The sequence below is a fragment of the Pan paniscus genome, chromosome 12, assembly GCF_029289425.2.
Source record: "Pan paniscus chromosome 12, NHGRI_mPanPan1-v2.0_pri, whole genome shotgun sequence".
Classification (NCBI taxonomy): domain Eukaryota; kingdom Metazoa; phylum Chordata; class Mammalia; order Primates; family Hominidae; genus Pan; species Pan paniscus.
This window is the reverse complement of record NC_073261.2, coordinates 99,396,407-99,413,635: the sequence shown is the minus strand read 5'-3', so window position 1 is coordinate 99,413,635 and position 17,229 is coordinate 99,396,407. Positions and strand designations below refer to the sequence as shown.

The window sequence follows — 17,229 nt, the reverse complement described above, 5'->3', positions numbered from 1 at the left end:
GAGTCACTGTGGGGTCTCCAGGGACAGAGATGTTCCCAGGAGTTCTGACCCTCCCTAACACACCCTTGCATCCCTGCCGTGCAAGCTCTGAGCCCTCCTTTTACAGAGGACTCACCAAAAGAGTTATGATGAGAAAGACCAAAGCCCCAAAGTGCTGGGTCTCCTTTATGCGGGGATCTCCATCCAGCAGAGCTTACCGGGTTGGTGGTAGGAGAGTTGGCAACTCCAGGGGCCAGAGCAGCTGTCAACATGGACAGCAGCTCCAGGCCATCCAGCTGTCCACTCTGGTCATAGTCATGGAGGGCAAAGAGGTAGAGGAGAACTAGAGAAGAGAAACTGGATTAGAAGAGGTGCCGGGGGAGGTGGAGAAGGCAGGAGTCAATGGGGCAGCCGAGGTCAGTCCCAGATCTGGCTGCCCAGAGCCTCCCGTCCCTGGCCCCATCAGCCCAGCCCCTCACCCTGCTCCCGGCTCAGATGCTCCAGCTGCACTTCTGTCCTTCCTAGTCCCTTTAGGTAGCTCTGCAGAAGTCTGTCAGAAAAGTGGAGAATCAGCCCGGGAGAGGTGAGTCTGCAGCCCTGGGCCTGGTCTTCTCCCTGAAAGCACCCCCGGCCCACCCTACTCACCCGAGCTGCTCCTGGCCTGGCTGGAAGGGGTTGGGCAGGAGCTGATGCTGCACTTCAGAGTCTGGCCTGGAGGAGGAAGGGGAGGACCAGCCTTGCAGAGAGCCTCCCTCAGGGCCCAGCCTGCCAACCTTCTGCCTCCAATCTCCTGGCAGTTTTCTCCCCAGACCCAAAGGGAGTTGCCCCCAAAATTCCAAAAACCTTGTAGGGAAGAGGCTCTTCTGGTCTCCTTGGAACCAAATCCTTAACTCCCTCAGACTCTGTTTTTGCAGCTGGCTACCTTAGACTTTAAATGAAAACCCAAATAAAACAACTGGTTAGGTAGAGGCCAGATGAGGCCACACCTAGTAGACACAAGTTAGAGATCCAAGAAAACAGCCCAGTGAGTGGCAGGACAACATGGGTCACAGACCCCTCTCCTTCCATGCTGGGAGCCAAGGGACAGGTCTCTGGCTGAGCCCAGTGGCACTGCCCAGTTTTATATAGACCCAGTTTGCTCCATGACATAAAATTGACCTATACTTTTTCCAGGACAGGGTGTATCTGTTGGTTCTGGGGTTTCAAGCTGCTCAGGATCTCGTTGTCAGTCTTTCAAGCTCCAAATGTGCTCCCACTTCTGGACTGGGTTAACTGTTTGCCCAAGTCAATCCAGACCTGTGATGCCAGAGAGCTGGCAGGAGTTGCAGCGACTTTTGTCACAGCTACCAGCCCCTGTGGCTGTTCCTGTGGCTGTTTCCCCTTCTACCCAGCATACCCATTGCACAGTATTTATAAATAAAACCTTCAGAAAGGCATTCAGATAACATAGAAATGACATGCTAATGATCTCTACTTCTTTGGTGTTCCCACCATAAGGTCTTTTTTTTTTTTTCTGAGATGGAGTCTCGCTCTGTCACCCAGGCTGAGTGCAGTGGCTTGATCTCGGCTCACTGCAACTTCCACCTCCAGGGTTCAAGCGATTCTCTTGCCTCAGCCTCCTGAGTAGCTGGGATTACAGGCATGCACCACTATGCCCGGCTAATTGTTTTTTATTTCTGTAGAGATGGGGTTTCACCATGTTGGCCAGGCTGGTCTCGAACTCCTGACCTCAGGTGATCTGTCCACCTCGGCCTCCCAAAGTGCTGGGATTACAGGTGTGAGCCACCACACCCGGCCCACCTCAAGGTCTTGATAACAAAACTGCAGGCCAGGCACGGTGGGTCATGCCTGTAATCCCAGCACTTTGAGAGGCCGATGTGGGCGGATCACAAGGTCAAGAGTTCGAGACCAGCCTGGCCAACATGGTGAAACCCCACCTCTACTAAAAATACAAAAATTAGCCCAGCATGGTGGCGGGCGCCTGTAGTCCCAGCTACTCGGGAGGCTGAGGCAGAAGAATTGCTTGAACCCGGGAGGCGGAGCTCGCAGTGAGCTGAGATCATGCCACTGTACTCCAGCCTGGGCGACAGAGTAAGACTGTCTCAAGAACAAACAAACAAACAATTGCAGCCCCCACTTCTCTGGCGCCACAGCTTCTTCCCTGTTCTTCATGATGCACTGGAGCTGAGTTCCCTGATTCCAAATGGGTCCAGCAAGCATGTACTGAATGCCCACTTTGTGGCACTCTGACAGGCACAAGATGGGAGGCTGATGGCAGGGAGATACAGAGATCGGGGAACCTACACTCCAGTCTCCTGCCTCCCAGAGGGCCCACCACACCCTTGGATTCTCTAGAGACTTTCCCTCCTCCCAGCCCTTGGCCCTGCCCTCATAACCCTGTTACCTTGTGACTCCATCCTTTGGGGCAGCCTGACCCGTGGGGAGCAGCAGCAGGATTAACACTGTCATCATCAAAGGTAACATCCTTCCTGGAACTGGAACAAGGAAGAGAATCAGGGGTCGGGGGAAAGAGGCGTCTGCCACCGTGTCACAGATGGGCTGGGTTAGACACAAGTGCATTTTCTGCCTGTTTCTACCTGCAGCCCCAAATACAGGACTCCTGCTCAGGGAGAACTCACAGACAGACAGCAGGGATCCCATGGAACTATGCTCAAAATAAATGTCACTCCAGCTCTTGTATATAAAGCACATAAAGGCAGGCCTGCTGTGGCGGAAGCAGAGCTGGGGGCGCATCCCCACCCCACGCCCCACTCCCTTGCTCCCCACTAGGTGCCAAGGTGCCCAGAAAAGTACAGCGCAAGCATGTCTGACCTCCTTCAGCCCATTCATCTTACAGATGGAAAGGAGCGCAGAAAGTTTAAGAAAAAGGCCAGGTAAGAAACGCAGGGAGTCACAAAAAGACCAAGACTTAAACACAGGCAAAAAGAGAAATGGACTGTTTGTGTTTATTAAAAACCCACTGAAGAACAAATCAAAAGAGGCGCAGACTTCTTGAAATAGGTCTAAACTCAAGTACAAACTGCAAACACAATAAATCAGGGTCAGACCAACAGTGGCCCCAGGAATTGCTATTTGCTAAATGCAGTTAGGAAAATTAGACCCACTATAAAGGAAAAAACAAAAACTTCCCCTAAGACTGACATGGCTTAGGCCCATTGGCAAAATCAACCACTTGAGTATATGAAAACAGTCAAGGATAGAATGGACCAATCAAACAGAGCCTAAAGCTTTCTGGTGAGTCCCAGGGTATGTACAGGTAGTTTGAGTTCCTGAGGAAGCAGAAGCCCACCAAAGCCAAGGCATGAGACCCCAAGCCCATCTCTAGAAAGAAAAATCGTCAGATGCTTGATGGTCTAGCAGAGATCAGGAACATCCCCATCTGGCTGGCACTGGGTTTTCCTAGAGGAAGGTTCATAGCTTTCAGCAGATCCTCCAAGCAACCCATGACCCTAATAAGGTTCAGAACCACTGCCAGGGTGGACTTCCATTTCCTAAGAGATGAGGGGTAGAGCAGGTAAGCACCTGGCTAATGGGAAGATAAACAAAATTCTGCCTTTTAAAGCTACCTTAAGGGAAAACCAGCTAAACATGGAAGTCCACAAGAAGATGAAGCTACTTAGAGTCACAGAACCTGTCATTTTTTTTTCTTTTCTTTTTTTTTTGAGAAGGAGTCCTGCTCTGTCACCCAAGCTGGAGTGCAGTGGCATGATCTCAGCTCACTGCAACCTCCGCCTCCCTGGTTCAAGTGATTCTCCTGCCTCAGCCTCCCGAGTAGCTGGGATTACAGGCAACTGCCGCCACACCTGGCTAATTTTTGTATTTTTAGTAGAGACGGGGTTTCACCATGTTGGTCAGGCTGGTCTTGAACACCTGACCTCAGGTGATCTGCCCGTCTGGGCCTCCCAAAGTGCTGGGATTACAGGCGTGAGGCACCGCACTTGGCCTGTCTTCATTTTTCTATGCATACAACTGGCCCAACAGATAAATTGAGTATACATAATTTGTTGGTGTCTATAAGCCCCAGTAGCCAAAAAAAAGATGCCGAAGCCACAGCTGCCCTAAAGGTATTCACCAACATCAACTGGCAACATAAATCCTAGGGTTTTAGTCGTTGCACCTGGAAGAGAAGACAAGGTCCTGGGCCCGTTCAAGGTAGGCCATTGGAACTGAGATCTCTGTATCAACATGAAACCCTCATAAGGGTCACAGCCCAGAAAAAGGATGGACTAGAAAAACATTCAGACTTCCACTTCTGGGAGTGTAATAGTAAATGTCCCAATGAAAGTAACCACAAAGCTGGATAAAAATAGAAAGTATCTTTTCAAAAGCACTGGGTTGGCAAGAAATCCTCAACAGTACAAATGTGCAGTGAAAACAGTAATCTGGGGGAAAGTGAGCTTGACATCAGCTTTTGCCTTAGGAGTATCTGCCAAACCAAACCCAGGTGAACTTGAGCTGCCTGTCAGTGTGCTTGTGCTGTAAAGGAGACCAGAGATGATACCTGGGCCCACCTGATATGAAGAGACTAACAGGAGATTCCCCACGTAAAGCTGGGATTCCAAACAGCTACACTCTGAACATGAACAAAAAGTAAATTTGTCATGAAGAAGGGCAGCAAAGAATTTTGCCTTTCTTGATTTTGGTGCTGTGTAGAAGGGAGAAAAAAAAAAAAAAACTCTCCCTGAGACTCTATAACAAGCCTGATCTAATGTGGGTTTTTTGTTTTTGTTTTTTTTGGGATGGAGTCTCTGTCACTCTGTCGCCCAGGCTGGAGTTGCTGTGGCATGATATCAGCTCACTGCAACCTCCACCTCCCGGGCTCAAGCGATTCTCCTGCCTCAGCCTCCTGAGTATCTGGGACTACAGGCATGTGCCACCATGCCCAGCTAATTTTTTGTATTTTTACTAGAGACATGGTTTTGCTGTGTTGGCCAAGCTGGTCTCGAACTCCTGATCTCAGGTGATCCTCCCGCCTCAGCCTCCCAAACTGCTGGGATTACAGGCATGAACCACTGCGCCTGCCCTCTAATGTGGGTTTGAAGCCTGAATTATTAATGCTACCCGTATGGTCAGAACATCTAAAGTAGGTAATGTATTTTGAAGTGCAACCTGGTTGATGGCACCCCCAGATGACTGGCAGAGGAAAACATACATCTCTAGAGCAACTCTAATCCAGGCCTCAAAGAATTTCCATAGGTAAAGTTTCCAGGAATATGAACTCATAGCCAAAACGTTATAAACATACAAAGAAATAAGACACTGAGTAAGGGCCAGCAAAACAATAGCAGGGAAAAGTAGACTTGGAAAAGCTGTGTTGGAATTGTTACACACAGAATATACAGCAGATACAGTTCACATGTTTTTTTTTGTTTTGTTTTGTTTTGTTTGAGAGAGGGTCTCGCTCTGTTGCCCAGGCTGGAGTGCCGTGGTGCAATCTCAGCTCACTGCAATCTCTGCCTCCCGAGTTCAAGCAATTCCCCTGCCTCACCCTCCTAAGTAGCTGGGATTACAGGCGTGTGCCACCACGCCCTGTTAATTTTTGTATTTTTAGTAGAGATGGGGTTTCACCATGTTGATCAGGCTGGTCTCAAACTCCTGACCTCATGATCTGCCCACCTTGGCCTCCCAAAGTGCTGGGATTACAGGCATGAGTCACCGCACCTGGCCAGTTCACATGTTTTAAGAAATTAAAGGGAAGCTTGAAACTATGAGGAAGAAATAAGAGTTTTCCGGCCAGCAACAGTATGTTTAAAAAAAAAAAAAAAAAAAAAAAGAGGCCGGGTGTGGTGGCTCATGCCTGTAGTCCCCGCACTTTAGGAGGCTGAGGCTGGTGGATCACGAGGTCAGGTGATTGAGACCATCCTGGCCAACATGGTGAAACCCCGTCTCTACTAAAAATACAAAAAATTAGCCAGGCGTGGTGGTGGGCACCTGTAATCCCAGCTACTCGGGAGGCTGAGGCAGAAGAATCACTTGAACCTGGGAGGCAGAGGTTGCAGTGAGCTGAGATCATGCCACTGCACTCCAGCCTGGGCCACAGAGCGAGACTCTGTCTCCAAAAAAAAAAAAAAAAAAAAAAGAGAGAAAGAAAGAAATAAGAGCATAAAAATGACCAAGTAGATTTGAAGAGGAAACAAACATAACTTTTAGAAATAAAAGATTGATTTTAAAAATGCAATGGGTGACCAGCCTGGCCAACATGGTGAAACCCTGTCTCTACTAAAAATACACAAGTTAGCTGGGCTTGGTGGCACACGCCTGTAATCCCAGCTACTCGGGAGGCTGAGGCAGGAGAATCGCTTGAACCCAGGAGGCGGAGATTGCAGTGAGCCAAGATCACCCCACTGCGCTCCAGCCTGAGCGACAGAGTGAGACTGTCTTAAAAAAATAAATAAAAAATAAAAATAAAAATGCAACGGGTGAGTTAAATTGATTAGACACAACTGATATGAGAGTTAATGAACTGGAAAATAGATCTGAATAAATTATCCAGAGTGCAGTTCATTGAGTCAAAGACATAGAAAATATAAAACAGAGGTTAAGTGGCAAGGTGGATGGAGAAGATAAGAGATACAACTGGAAAAAAGCAGTATTTGAAGAAATAATAGCTGACATTTTTCCAGTAGGTTGCAAAACACTGGAATATGCCAATCCAGGAAGCCCAACAATTCAATGCAGATTAAATAAACAGAAATTCTCACCTAGACCTATTTTTCTAAAATAGAACACTCAAGAAAAAAAAATTGTAAAAGCAGTCAGAAAGAAAAGACAAATCATCTCATAGGAAAAGTAATTAGACTGATAGCTGATTTCTTGACATCAACAATGATGCCCAAATACAGTAATATAGTATTTTAATGTGTTCAGAGAGGGGAGAAAATTGATATTCTAGAATTCTATTCTCAGCAAAATTATCTTGCAGAATGAGGTGAAGCAAATTTATTTATTTATTTATTTAGAGACAGGGTCTCACTCTGTTGCCCAGGCTGGAACTCCTGGCATGATCATAGCAATTCTCCCACTCCTGCCTCACAAGTAGCTGGGACGACATGAATGTGCCACCATGCCCAGCTTTTTTTTTTGGTAGAGACAGGGTCTCAACTTTGTTGCCCAGGCTGGTCTTGGGTGCAAGCAATCCTCCTACCTTGTAAAAACAATTTTAGGCAAATAACTTAGAGAATTTGCCACTAACATTCCTTCATTAAAGGAAATTCAGCTGGATATGAGTTCGTGCCTGTAATCCCAGCAATTTGGGAGGCTGAGGTGGAAGGATCTCCTGAGCCCAGGAGTTCAAGACCAGCCTGGGCAATATAGTGAGACTCCATTTCTACAAAAAATAGGAAAAAATTAGCTGGGGATGGTGGGGTGTGCCTGTAGTCCCAGCTACTCAGGAAGCTGAGGTGGTAGGATCGCTTGAGCCCAGGAGGTGAAGGAGGCAGTGAGCTCTGATCACACCACTGTAATCTAGCCTGGGCAACAGAGCAAGACCCTGTCTTAAAAAAAAAAAAAAGGGTTTGAAATGCAAGAAAACATGTGGAGCAAAGAAATCACAAAGTATGTGGATAAATCTAAACAGACATAGACTGTTAAACAATGATAATTATGTTAATATATGAGGCAAAAAAGCTGGTCTGAACTACAATATTGGACAATGACATGTAAAGCAAAGATGGCTGTTTGGGAAGAGAGTAGACATATTGATGAACTTTGTTAAATATGCATGTTAAGGCTGGGCGCGGTGGCTCACGCCTATAATCCCAGCACTCTGGGAGGCCGAGGTGGGCGGATCACCTGAGGTTGGGAGTTCAAGACCTGCCTGACCAACATGGAGAAACCCTGTCTCTACTAAAAATACAAAATTAGCTGGGCAAGGTGGTGCATGCCTGTAATCCCAGCTACTTGGGTGGCTGAGGCAGGATAATTGCTTGAACCTGGGAGGCGGAGGTTGTGGTGAGCCGAGATCACACCATTGCACTCCAGCCTGGGCAACAAGAGGAAGACTCCGTCTCAAAAAAAAAAAAAAAAAAGCATGTTAAAATTTTAAGGATAAACATGAAAAAATTAGAACTGGAATGTATAGCCTCAAACCAGTAGAAAAAAATTAATTGAATTTTAAAAACTGAACTAAAAGAAAGGCAGAAAAAGAAGAAATAAAGGCAGGAAAAGACGAAAAAGAAGAAATAAAAAGTAAAGGCTGGGTGTGTGGCTAATGCCTGTAATTCCAGCACTTTGGGAGGCCGAGGTGGGAGGATCACTTGAGCCCAGGAGTTTGAGACCAGCCTGGGCAACATAGTCTCTGTTTGAGCCCAGGAGTTTGAGACCAGCCTGGGCAACACCCTGTCTCTACAGAAAATAATTTTAAAAAAAAATTAGCTGGGTGTGGTGACATACATCTGTAGATCCAGCTACTAGGGAGGCTGAGGTGGGAAGAACATTTGAACGTGGGACATTGAGGCAGTAGTAAGCTGCAATTATACCACTACACTCCAGCCTCGGTGACAGTCAGACTATCTCCAAAAAAATACACACACACACACACAAACCCAAAAATAACAAAAACAGCACTAATAAAAGAGACTACACTTAAAGAAATTAAAATAAATGAAATAATAGCAGAAATTAAAAACACAATAAAGAGAAGCAACAGAGCCAAACAAGGGTGGTTTCTTTAAAAAGACTAGTAAAGTAAAAAATATATATATACAAAGAAACAAATTAAAAGCCTAGTAAAACAGACAAACCTTTGGCAATTTCAATTAGGAACAAAGAGAGCCAGGTGTTGTGGTTCACACCTGTAATCCCAGTGTGTCCGGAATTGGTGGGTTCTTGGTCTCACTCACTTCAAGAATGAAGCCGCGGACCCTCGCGGTTGAGTGTTACAGTTCCTAAAGGCGGCATGTCTGGAGTTTGTTCCTTCTGATGTTCGGATGTGTTCGGAATTTCTTCCTTCTGGTGGGTTTGTGGTCTCACTGGCTCAGGAATGCAGCTGCGGACCTTCGCAGTGAGTGTTACAGCTCTTAAGGCAGTGCGTCTGGAGTTGTTCGTTTCTCCCAGTGGGTTTGTGATCTCGCTGGCTTCAGGAGTGAAGCTGTAGACCTTCGTGGTGAGTGTTACAGCTCATAAAGGCAGTGTGAACCCAAAGAGTGAGCAGCAGCAAGATTTATTGCAAAGAGCGAAAGAACAAAGCTTCCACAGTGTGGAAAACGACCTGAACAGGTTGCCACTACTGGCTCCGGCAGCCTGCTTTTATTCTCTTATCCGGCCCCCGCCCACATCCTGCTGATTGGTCCATTTTACAGAGAGCGGAGTGGTCTGTTTTGACAGGGTGCTGATTGGTGCGTTTACAATCCCTGAGCTAGACACAAAGGTTCTCCACGTCCCCACTAGGTTAGCTAGATACAGAGTGTCAATTGGTGCATTCCCAAACCCTGAGCTAGACACAGGGTGCTGATTGGTGTGTTTACAAACCTTGAGCTAGATACAGAGTGCCAACTGGCGTATTTACAATCCCTTAGCTAGACATAAAGGTTCTCCAAGCCCCCACCAGACTCAAGAGCTCAGCTGGCTTCACCCAGTGGATCCTGCACCGGGGCCGCAGGTGGAGCTGCCTGTCAGTCCCGCACCCTGCGCCCGCACTCCTCAGTCCTTGGGTGGTCGATGGGACTGGGCGCCGTGGAGCAGGGGGCGGCGCTCGTTGGAGGCTCGGGCCGTGCAGGAGCCCACGGCAGTGGGGAGGCTCAGGCATGGCGGGCTGCAGGTCTCGAGCCCTGCCCCGCGGGGAGGCAGCTGAGGCCCGGCGAGAAGTAGAGCACAGCAGCTGCTGGCCCAGGTGCTAAGCCCCTCACTGCCCGGGGCCGGCGGGGCCGGCCGGCAGCTCGGAGTGCTGGGCCCCCGAGCCCACGCCCACCCGGAACTCGCGCTGGCCGGCAAGCGCCGCGCGCAGCCCGGGTTCGCGCTCGCGCCTCTCCCTACACACCTCCCTGCAAGCTGAAGGAGCCGGCTCCGGCCTTGGCCAGTACAGAAAGGGGCTCCCACAGTGCAGCGGTGGGCTGAAGGGCTCCTCAAGCGTGGCCAGAGTGGGCGCCAAGGCCGAGGAGGCGCCGAGAACGAGCGAGGGCACACACTGTCACCTCTCACCAGCACTTTGGGAGGCTGAGGCAGAAGGATTGCTTGAGCCCAGAAGTTGGAGGCCAGCTTGGGCAACATAGTGAGACCCCCATCTCTACAAAAAATTAATTTTAAAAAATTAGCTGGGCGTGGTGGCGCACGCCTGTAGTCCTAGCTACTTGGGAAGCTGAGGTGAAGGATGACTTGAGCCCAGGAGGTTGAGACTGCAGTGAGCTGTGATTGTGCTGCTGTACTCCAGCCTGGGTGACAGAGTGAGACCCCATTTCAGAAAAAAATAAAAACAAACCAAAGACTAAAAGAACAAATAGAAAAGGCACAAACAATATTAAGAAGGAAAATAGGGACATAACTAAAGAAACAGCAGAGATTTGAAAACTTAGAGGATATGGCCAATTTCCTAGAAAAACTTAATAGCAAAACTGATGCAAAAAGAAATAAGCTTTGATAGTCTTACAATCACTAAGGAAACTGAATCAGTGAGTATTAACCTTTACTGCTTCTGGAACTATAAACCTGAAATGTTTTTAGAGAGCAGTCTGGAAATGTGTATTAATTTCCTAAAACTCTGACCCAACAATATCGTCTTGGGGATTACATAAAAGAATATAAATGGAAAAGAAATTACAAAGATATGTATAGCTGTGCTATTAATATTAGTCAAACAAATGTAAGCAACCTGAATGTCTAACATTTAGGCAATGGCTGAACAAACCATATTATGCGATAGAACCATTAAATATAATAAATCAACTCAGAAAGTTTAAAAGGAAAAAATGAGCAGATTTGAGTATATCAAAAGTTTAAACTTCTGTGTCATGAAATATACCACAAATTACGTTCGAGGAGACAAGTGACAGAGAACTGAAGGAATTGCCGCTAGTGTGTGGAGGCTTCCCGGGTCCCCAGCAGGGTGGGGTTCCACCACCTGGGCCTCAGCAGGAAGTAGAAGACAGAAATCTCCCTAGAAACCTATGGGTACTGAATGGAGGTCCAGGAGCTGCAGAGATGAGTGCCTTGTTTCCAGGAAGGTTAGAGAGAAGGCCCTGCCTACAGGGTGCCTGAGAGGTCAGGAAGCAGCAGCTGAAGGAGGGTCTGGGTGAATGGGCAGAGAGAGGGCTGCCTCTCCCAGTTCTTTGTATCTAGAGTGCTGCTGGTTTGAAGAAGGGGGCTGAGGTCAGCTGAGGGTTCCAGTCTCTAAGGTGGAAGGAGGGGTGCCTAATGGCTGAGAGAGCCAGTTGGCCAGGAGAATGCCAGAAGTTCTGGCTCCCTGGCCTGGGTGCCACAGAGAATACCATGGAAAGCACCAACAGCTGCCACATGACAAAGACCAGAGGGCAAGCATCCGTAGGGAAGGCAAGTTAGATATAAGTTTGTACAATAAGGATAAATATTCATTTCTTTAATATTTATTGAACACCTGCCATATGTAAGGCACTCTCTTATCACTAAGCTGATCTCTTAAGGTCGAATTACTTTTTCTTTTTCCCCCTAAAGCTTGCAAATATGTAAGTAGGAAAAGATACAAATGTTAACGCAAGAAAAACACAGAATTGCTATGGAATAGGTGGTACGGCCCAAAGTTGGGGGGTATGGGCCCTGACCTCAGGCTGCCTGTGTTCAAATCTGGGCTCCGCAGCACACTAGCTGTGCGGCTTTTCTGTGCTTCAGGTTCTCCATCTGTAATGCAGGGCTGACAAGAGCACCTCTGGCAGGGCTGTGGTGAGGGTTTAATTAATGAGACAAGATGTGTAAAGTGCAGTGCCTGATCTACAATAAGGCCTTTTTCCTGCCAAGAGTTCATCTGCACGGCCCCACAGTGGCTTCACACACCCCCTTCCCACCTGGCTCCTCTCAAATTGCTTTCTCCACCCTATCTGTTTACTGCTAGGACCCAGGCCGACAGGAGGCACTGGAGTCATTTAAATCCCTCAGAGCTGTCAAAACTCATCATCCAGACTTCACGTGTTCTTACACACTAGCAGGTGCCTTTTTTTTTTTTTTTTTTTTTTTTTTTTTGAGAAAGAGTCTCACTCTGTCACCAGGCTGGAGTGCAGTGGCGTGATCTCGGCTCACTGCAACCTCCGTCTCCCAGGTTCAACCAGTTCTCCTGCCTCAGCCTCCCAAGTAGCTGGGACTACAGGTGCATGCCACCACACCCAGCTAATTTTTGTATTTTCAGTAGAGACGGGGTTTCACCATGTTTGCCAGGATGGTCTCGATCTCTTGACCTCGTGATCCGCCTGCCTCAGCCTCCCAAAGTGCTGGGATTATAGGTGTAAGCCACCACACCCGGCCCTCAGATGCCTTTTAAAGGAGGATGTCTGTGAACTCCAAAGGATGACTCTGGGGGGAGCCGTTCAGGCATAAAGGGGAAGCACCCCTCAGATCCACTCATCCTCTCACTCATTAGGCCACTGTGGTAGCTTTAAAAACCTGTCTACACATTCTTTGACATTCCTTCCCACAAAACTTGGAGTCTAACTCGCCTCCCCTTGTATATGATCTGGACTTAGTGACTGGCTTCTAATGAGTTGCTGAAATGGTGCTTACATGACTTCCAAGTCCAAGTAATAAAAGTGACCTAGCTTATGCCTGGTTCTGGTTCTCCCCTTCACTTGACACACAGATGTGCACCTCTGGAACCTTGAGCCACCATGGAAGGAGCCCGGTCTCCCCGAAACCACCCTACGGAAGAGAGAGTGTGGAGAACCCACCTAGAAACAGATGCCTGAGAAGCCTCCAGCTCAAATCTTCCCAGCCCAACAACCAGACAGGGGAGAGAGCCAAGCTCCAGATAATTCTAACCCCCAGCCTCTGAGCTGCCCCAGCCAACACTGAATGCAGTAGAAATGTGCTTGTCTCCACAGCCTGCACTCATGTGCAAAGTCAACATCAACATTATCTTTTTGTGTGTGTGTGTGTGACAGGGTCTCACATGTTGCCCAGGCTGATTGGAAACACCCAGGCTCAAGCAATCCTCCTGCCTCGGCTTTCCAAAGTGCTGGGATTATAGGCATGAGCTACCATGCTGGGCCCATTATCCTTTTAAGCCATTACATTTTGAGGTGGTTTGTTACACTGCCATAGTAATTGGAAAACCAACCATGTAAGGGCTGGCTTCATGGGTGTGCGTCCTGTGAAGTCACAAGTTCCCCGCTCTCAGAGGGGCCCTGTGCTTAGGCTAATGCTCTGTTGTCACTATCTTGAAACTCTCAATCATTTTTGCACCGAGCCCTGCAAATTATGCACCTGGTCCTGAGTCCTACCCCGTGAATGACTATCACTCTCCTCTTCTTGGTCCTATGTACCCCTCATATATTTAACTCTTCAGTATGTTTAATGGACAGAAAACAGAGCTTTGGAAACAGCCAGACCTACTTTTAAACCCAAGCTCCACCACTGAGTGTCCCTGTGACCTTGGGTAAATTAATTTTTCTCACTAAACTTCAGTTACCTTATCCACATACTGGAGATAATATTTACCTCACAGGGTTACAGTGAACATTAAATGAATAATGAATTACTTCTGGCACAAACTAATATACAAGCCTTTTAGTGTTATCCCTGTCTCTGGTATTTTCTCCACTTAAAGAACCCTCCATACCCACATCAGATAAATCTTCCTTTGCTAGAATTCCACTGCTCTAGAACCTTCAGTGGCTCCCTATTTCGATTACAGTCCAGAATCTTCACCTGGGCATTCAAGGCCTTCTACAATCAGATATCAAGTTACTGTTGACTCATCTTCCAGTGCTGCATTATGATAGCACACTGCTTCAAACAAAGGAGTTATTGGAGTCTCCTAAAATACTTTCCACTTTCACTTTTCAGTGCTTTTGCCCAACCTGTTCCATCCTCAGTCTGGAATGTCCTGGGCCCTCCTGACAACCTTAGCATTCGGTTATAGCCCACCTCAAAAATGCAAGTGATTGGGCTGAGTACAATGGCTCACGCCTGTAATCCCAGTACTTCGCAGGCCAAGGCAAAAGGATTGCTTGAAGCCAGGAGTTCGAGACCAGCCTGGGAAGCAAAATGAGACCCCCCCCCCCATCTCTAAAAAAAACAAACAAACAAAAATTGTTTTTAATTAGACAGCATGGTGGCTCAAATCTATGGTCCCAGCTACTTGGGAGGCTGATGCAGGAGGATCACTTCAGCCCAGGAGTTGAAGGCTGCAGTGAGCTATAATTACACCACTGCACTCCAGCCTGGATGACAGCAAGATGCCATCAAAAAAAAAAAAAAAAAAGGCCGGGCATGGTGGCTTACACCTGTAATCCCAGCACTTTAGGAGGCCAAGGTGGAAGGATCACCTGAGGTCAGGAGTTTGAGACCAGCCTGGCCAACGTGGTGAAACCCCATCTCTACTAAAAATACAAAAATTAGCCAGGCACAGTGGCACGTGCCTGTAATCCCAGCTACTTCGGAGGCTGAGACACGAGAATTGCTTGAACCCAGGAGGCAGAGGTTGCAATGAGCCAAGATTGTGCCATTGCACTCCAGCTGGGGTCACAGAGCAAGACTATCTCAAAAAAAGAGAGAGAGAAAAAAAGTAAATGAAGTGGACTTTCAGTATAATTTTTTTATTTTGAGATGGAGTCTCACTCTGCTGCCCAGGCTGGAGTGCAATGGCGCGATCTCAGCTCACCACAACCTCCACCTCCCGAGTTCAAGCAATTCTCCTGCCTCAGCCTCCCAAGTAGCTGGGATTACAGGCATGTGCCACCATGACCTGCTAATTTTGTATTTTTAGTAGAGATGGGGTTTCGGCATCTTGGCCAGGCTGGTCTTGAACTCCTGACCTCAGGTGATCCACCCACCTTGGCCTCCCAAAGTGCTGGGATTACAGGGATGAGCCACCAGGCCAGGCCTATTCTCTCTCTCTCTCTTTTTTTTTTTTGAAATGGAGTCTCGCTCTGTCACCCAGGCTGGAGTGCAGTGGCGCAAAATCTACTCACCATAGTCTCCACTTCCCAGGCTCAAGCGATTCTCCTGCCTCAGCCTCCCAAGTAGCTGGGATTACAGGTGTGCACCACTACACCTGGCTAATTTTTGTATTTTTAGTAGAGACGGGGTTTCACCACGTTGGACAGGCTGTTCTCGAACCCCTGACCTCAAGTGATCTACCCACCTTGGCATCCCAAAGTGCTGGGATTACAGGCATGAGCCACTGCACCTGGCCAATATTCTAAGTAATGCTTCCAACTGTGACATTTTAGTGCAAGTAACCCACCTCAGTGGTTTAAGGAAAGGCTAAGGCACCTCATGTAATGTGTAATGAGGTTAGTGCGATGTGTTGACACTTAGACATTTCTAAACATTAACAAAAGCTTTTGTAAGTGAGAGAAATAAAATAGCTATTGAACCACTGCCTGTCCAATAAAAATGTCCCTAACCATTTTCTATAACTATAATGTGCATGAACATAATTACCCTAATAAACACATGAAAGCCACCATAACTGTTAACAGTTGCCATGTAATTTAATAAAGTTATGTCACACACGTGCACTCACACATTCACAATGACCCTCCGGCCCCAGTGTTCTTCAAGCCTTTGCACCAGTGCATGGGAGGAGAGCACACTCTACAGGTTAGACTTCTGATCAAATCCTGCCTCTGATACTACTCACTGTGGGACCTAGGCAGGTGTCTTAACCTCTCTGAGCCCTGGGATCTGAATTTTTTTTTTTTTTTTTTTGAGGCGGAGTCTCGCTCTGTCGCCCAGGCTGGAGTGCAGTGGCACGATCTCGGCTCACTGCAAGCTCTACTCCCGGGTTCACGCCATTCTGCATTCTCCTGCCTCAGCCTCCCGAGTAGCTGGGACTACAGGCGCCTGCTACCACGCCTGGCTAAATTTTTTTGTATTTTTAGCAGAGACGGGGTTTCACCGTGTTAACCAGGATGGTATCGATCTCCTGACCTCGTGTTCTGCCCATCTCGGCCTCCCAAAGTGCTGGGATTACAGGCGTGAGCCACTGCTCCTGGTCGGGATCTGCATTTTAAAAATGAGGATAACAGTATCTGTCTCCTAAAGGTTTGGGGAGGCTGCAATGAGAAAACTTAGGGTAGGTGCCTGGCACCAAGCAGGTGCTGCTTGGGTATTTCAGAGCCTCTGGGCTGTGGCAGGGGCCTTGCAGGGTTATCCTGGGTAACTTGCCATCCAATGCAAAAATTTCTTCCTCAGCAACCCTGTCAAATGGCCTCTGCTTGAATCATTCCAGGACAGGAACCTAGCACCTCACAGGCCGGCAGTTCCATCTCCTGTAGAGTCGAACTGTTGGGAAGCTAAAATTTTGAGTGGAATCCTCTCCCTTAATTCTTAATTTATCCCTCTGGTGCCCTTGTGCCTCCCAGCACCCATCCCCCAAGAAAGGAGACAGCGGCTACAGGGCTAGAGGAGCCCACACCCGGGAGCTGGTCCCTCGGCCACTTCCAAGCGGACGACAGCCTCGGGCCCTCCCCAGCGCTCCATTTCTTCCCCGTCGGATGAGGGGGAAAGCTCCCGCCAGCTGCCCCTCCCCCAGGACTGCTGGAACACGGAATGCGGGGCTGGGGGAAGCGCCTGGGGAACTGCGAAGCCCCAAATTCACACCAAGGAGCCTCAGGCTCGCTCTCCAGTCCCTTCCTCCACCTGCCCTCAGGGTACACAGGGGCAAGGGCCACTGCTCCCGCCGCGTCTGAGCCGCAGGGGATGCAGAGGGACTGCGCTCTCGGGATCTGGACCAGAGGCTGGAGGCCACCTACCCCGCGCGGCCCTGGCTGGCTGACGGTGATGGGCTCGGGTCTCCGGCCGGCCGGGGCGGGGTGTCACCCACCTGCTGCGGCGCCGCGAGGCTCTGGGGGTCCAGCTCCGTGGGCGCTCCTGGCTGCTGCGCCGCCCGCGCCTCGCCTCCCGCCGCCAGCCTCCCCCGGGCCGCTCCACGTGGCCGCTCCACGTCGCCCTCCCGGCTGGAGCCGCCGCCCTGGACGGGCAGAGTCCGGAGCCAGTGCCAGCCGCCGCCCCGCCCGCCGGACCTGGCCCTTCGCAGCTCCACCAGCGCCCCCGCTGCGCCCGCGGCCGGAGGGGCTGCGCGCGCCCGTGTGAGTGTGCGCGTGTGTG

General features: G+C 48.9%; 1 protein-coding gene across 6 annotated transcripts in view; it reads right to left on the bottom strand.

Moving 5' to 3' along the window:
* Window positions 1-17,229, bottom strand: part of CGREF1 (cell growth regulator with EF-hand domain 1) — a 19,417-nt gene extending 2,188 nt beyond the window's left edge. For 2 of the 6 annotated variants that reach the window (XM_034952819.3, XM_008952441.4), the window contains exons 1-5: window positions 16,946-17,228; window positions 2,384-2,474; window positions 625-690; window positions 459-529; window positions 198-322 (exon numbers count right to left, since the gene is read on the bottom strand). In XM_034952819.3, coding sequence (XP_034808710.1) covers window positions 198-322; window positions 459-529; window positions 625-690; window positions 2,384-2,463 — 342 coding nt within the window. In that variant the 5' untranslated portion in view covers window positions 2,464-2,474; window positions 16,946-17,228. Of the gene's footprint in view, window positions 1-197; window positions 323-458; window positions 530-624; window positions 691-2,383; window positions 2,475-16,874 lie in introns of all 6 variants that reach the window. The other 4 variants (XM_003827081.6, XM_063595029.1, XM_008952444.4 and 1 more) reach the window with 4 other exon arrangements.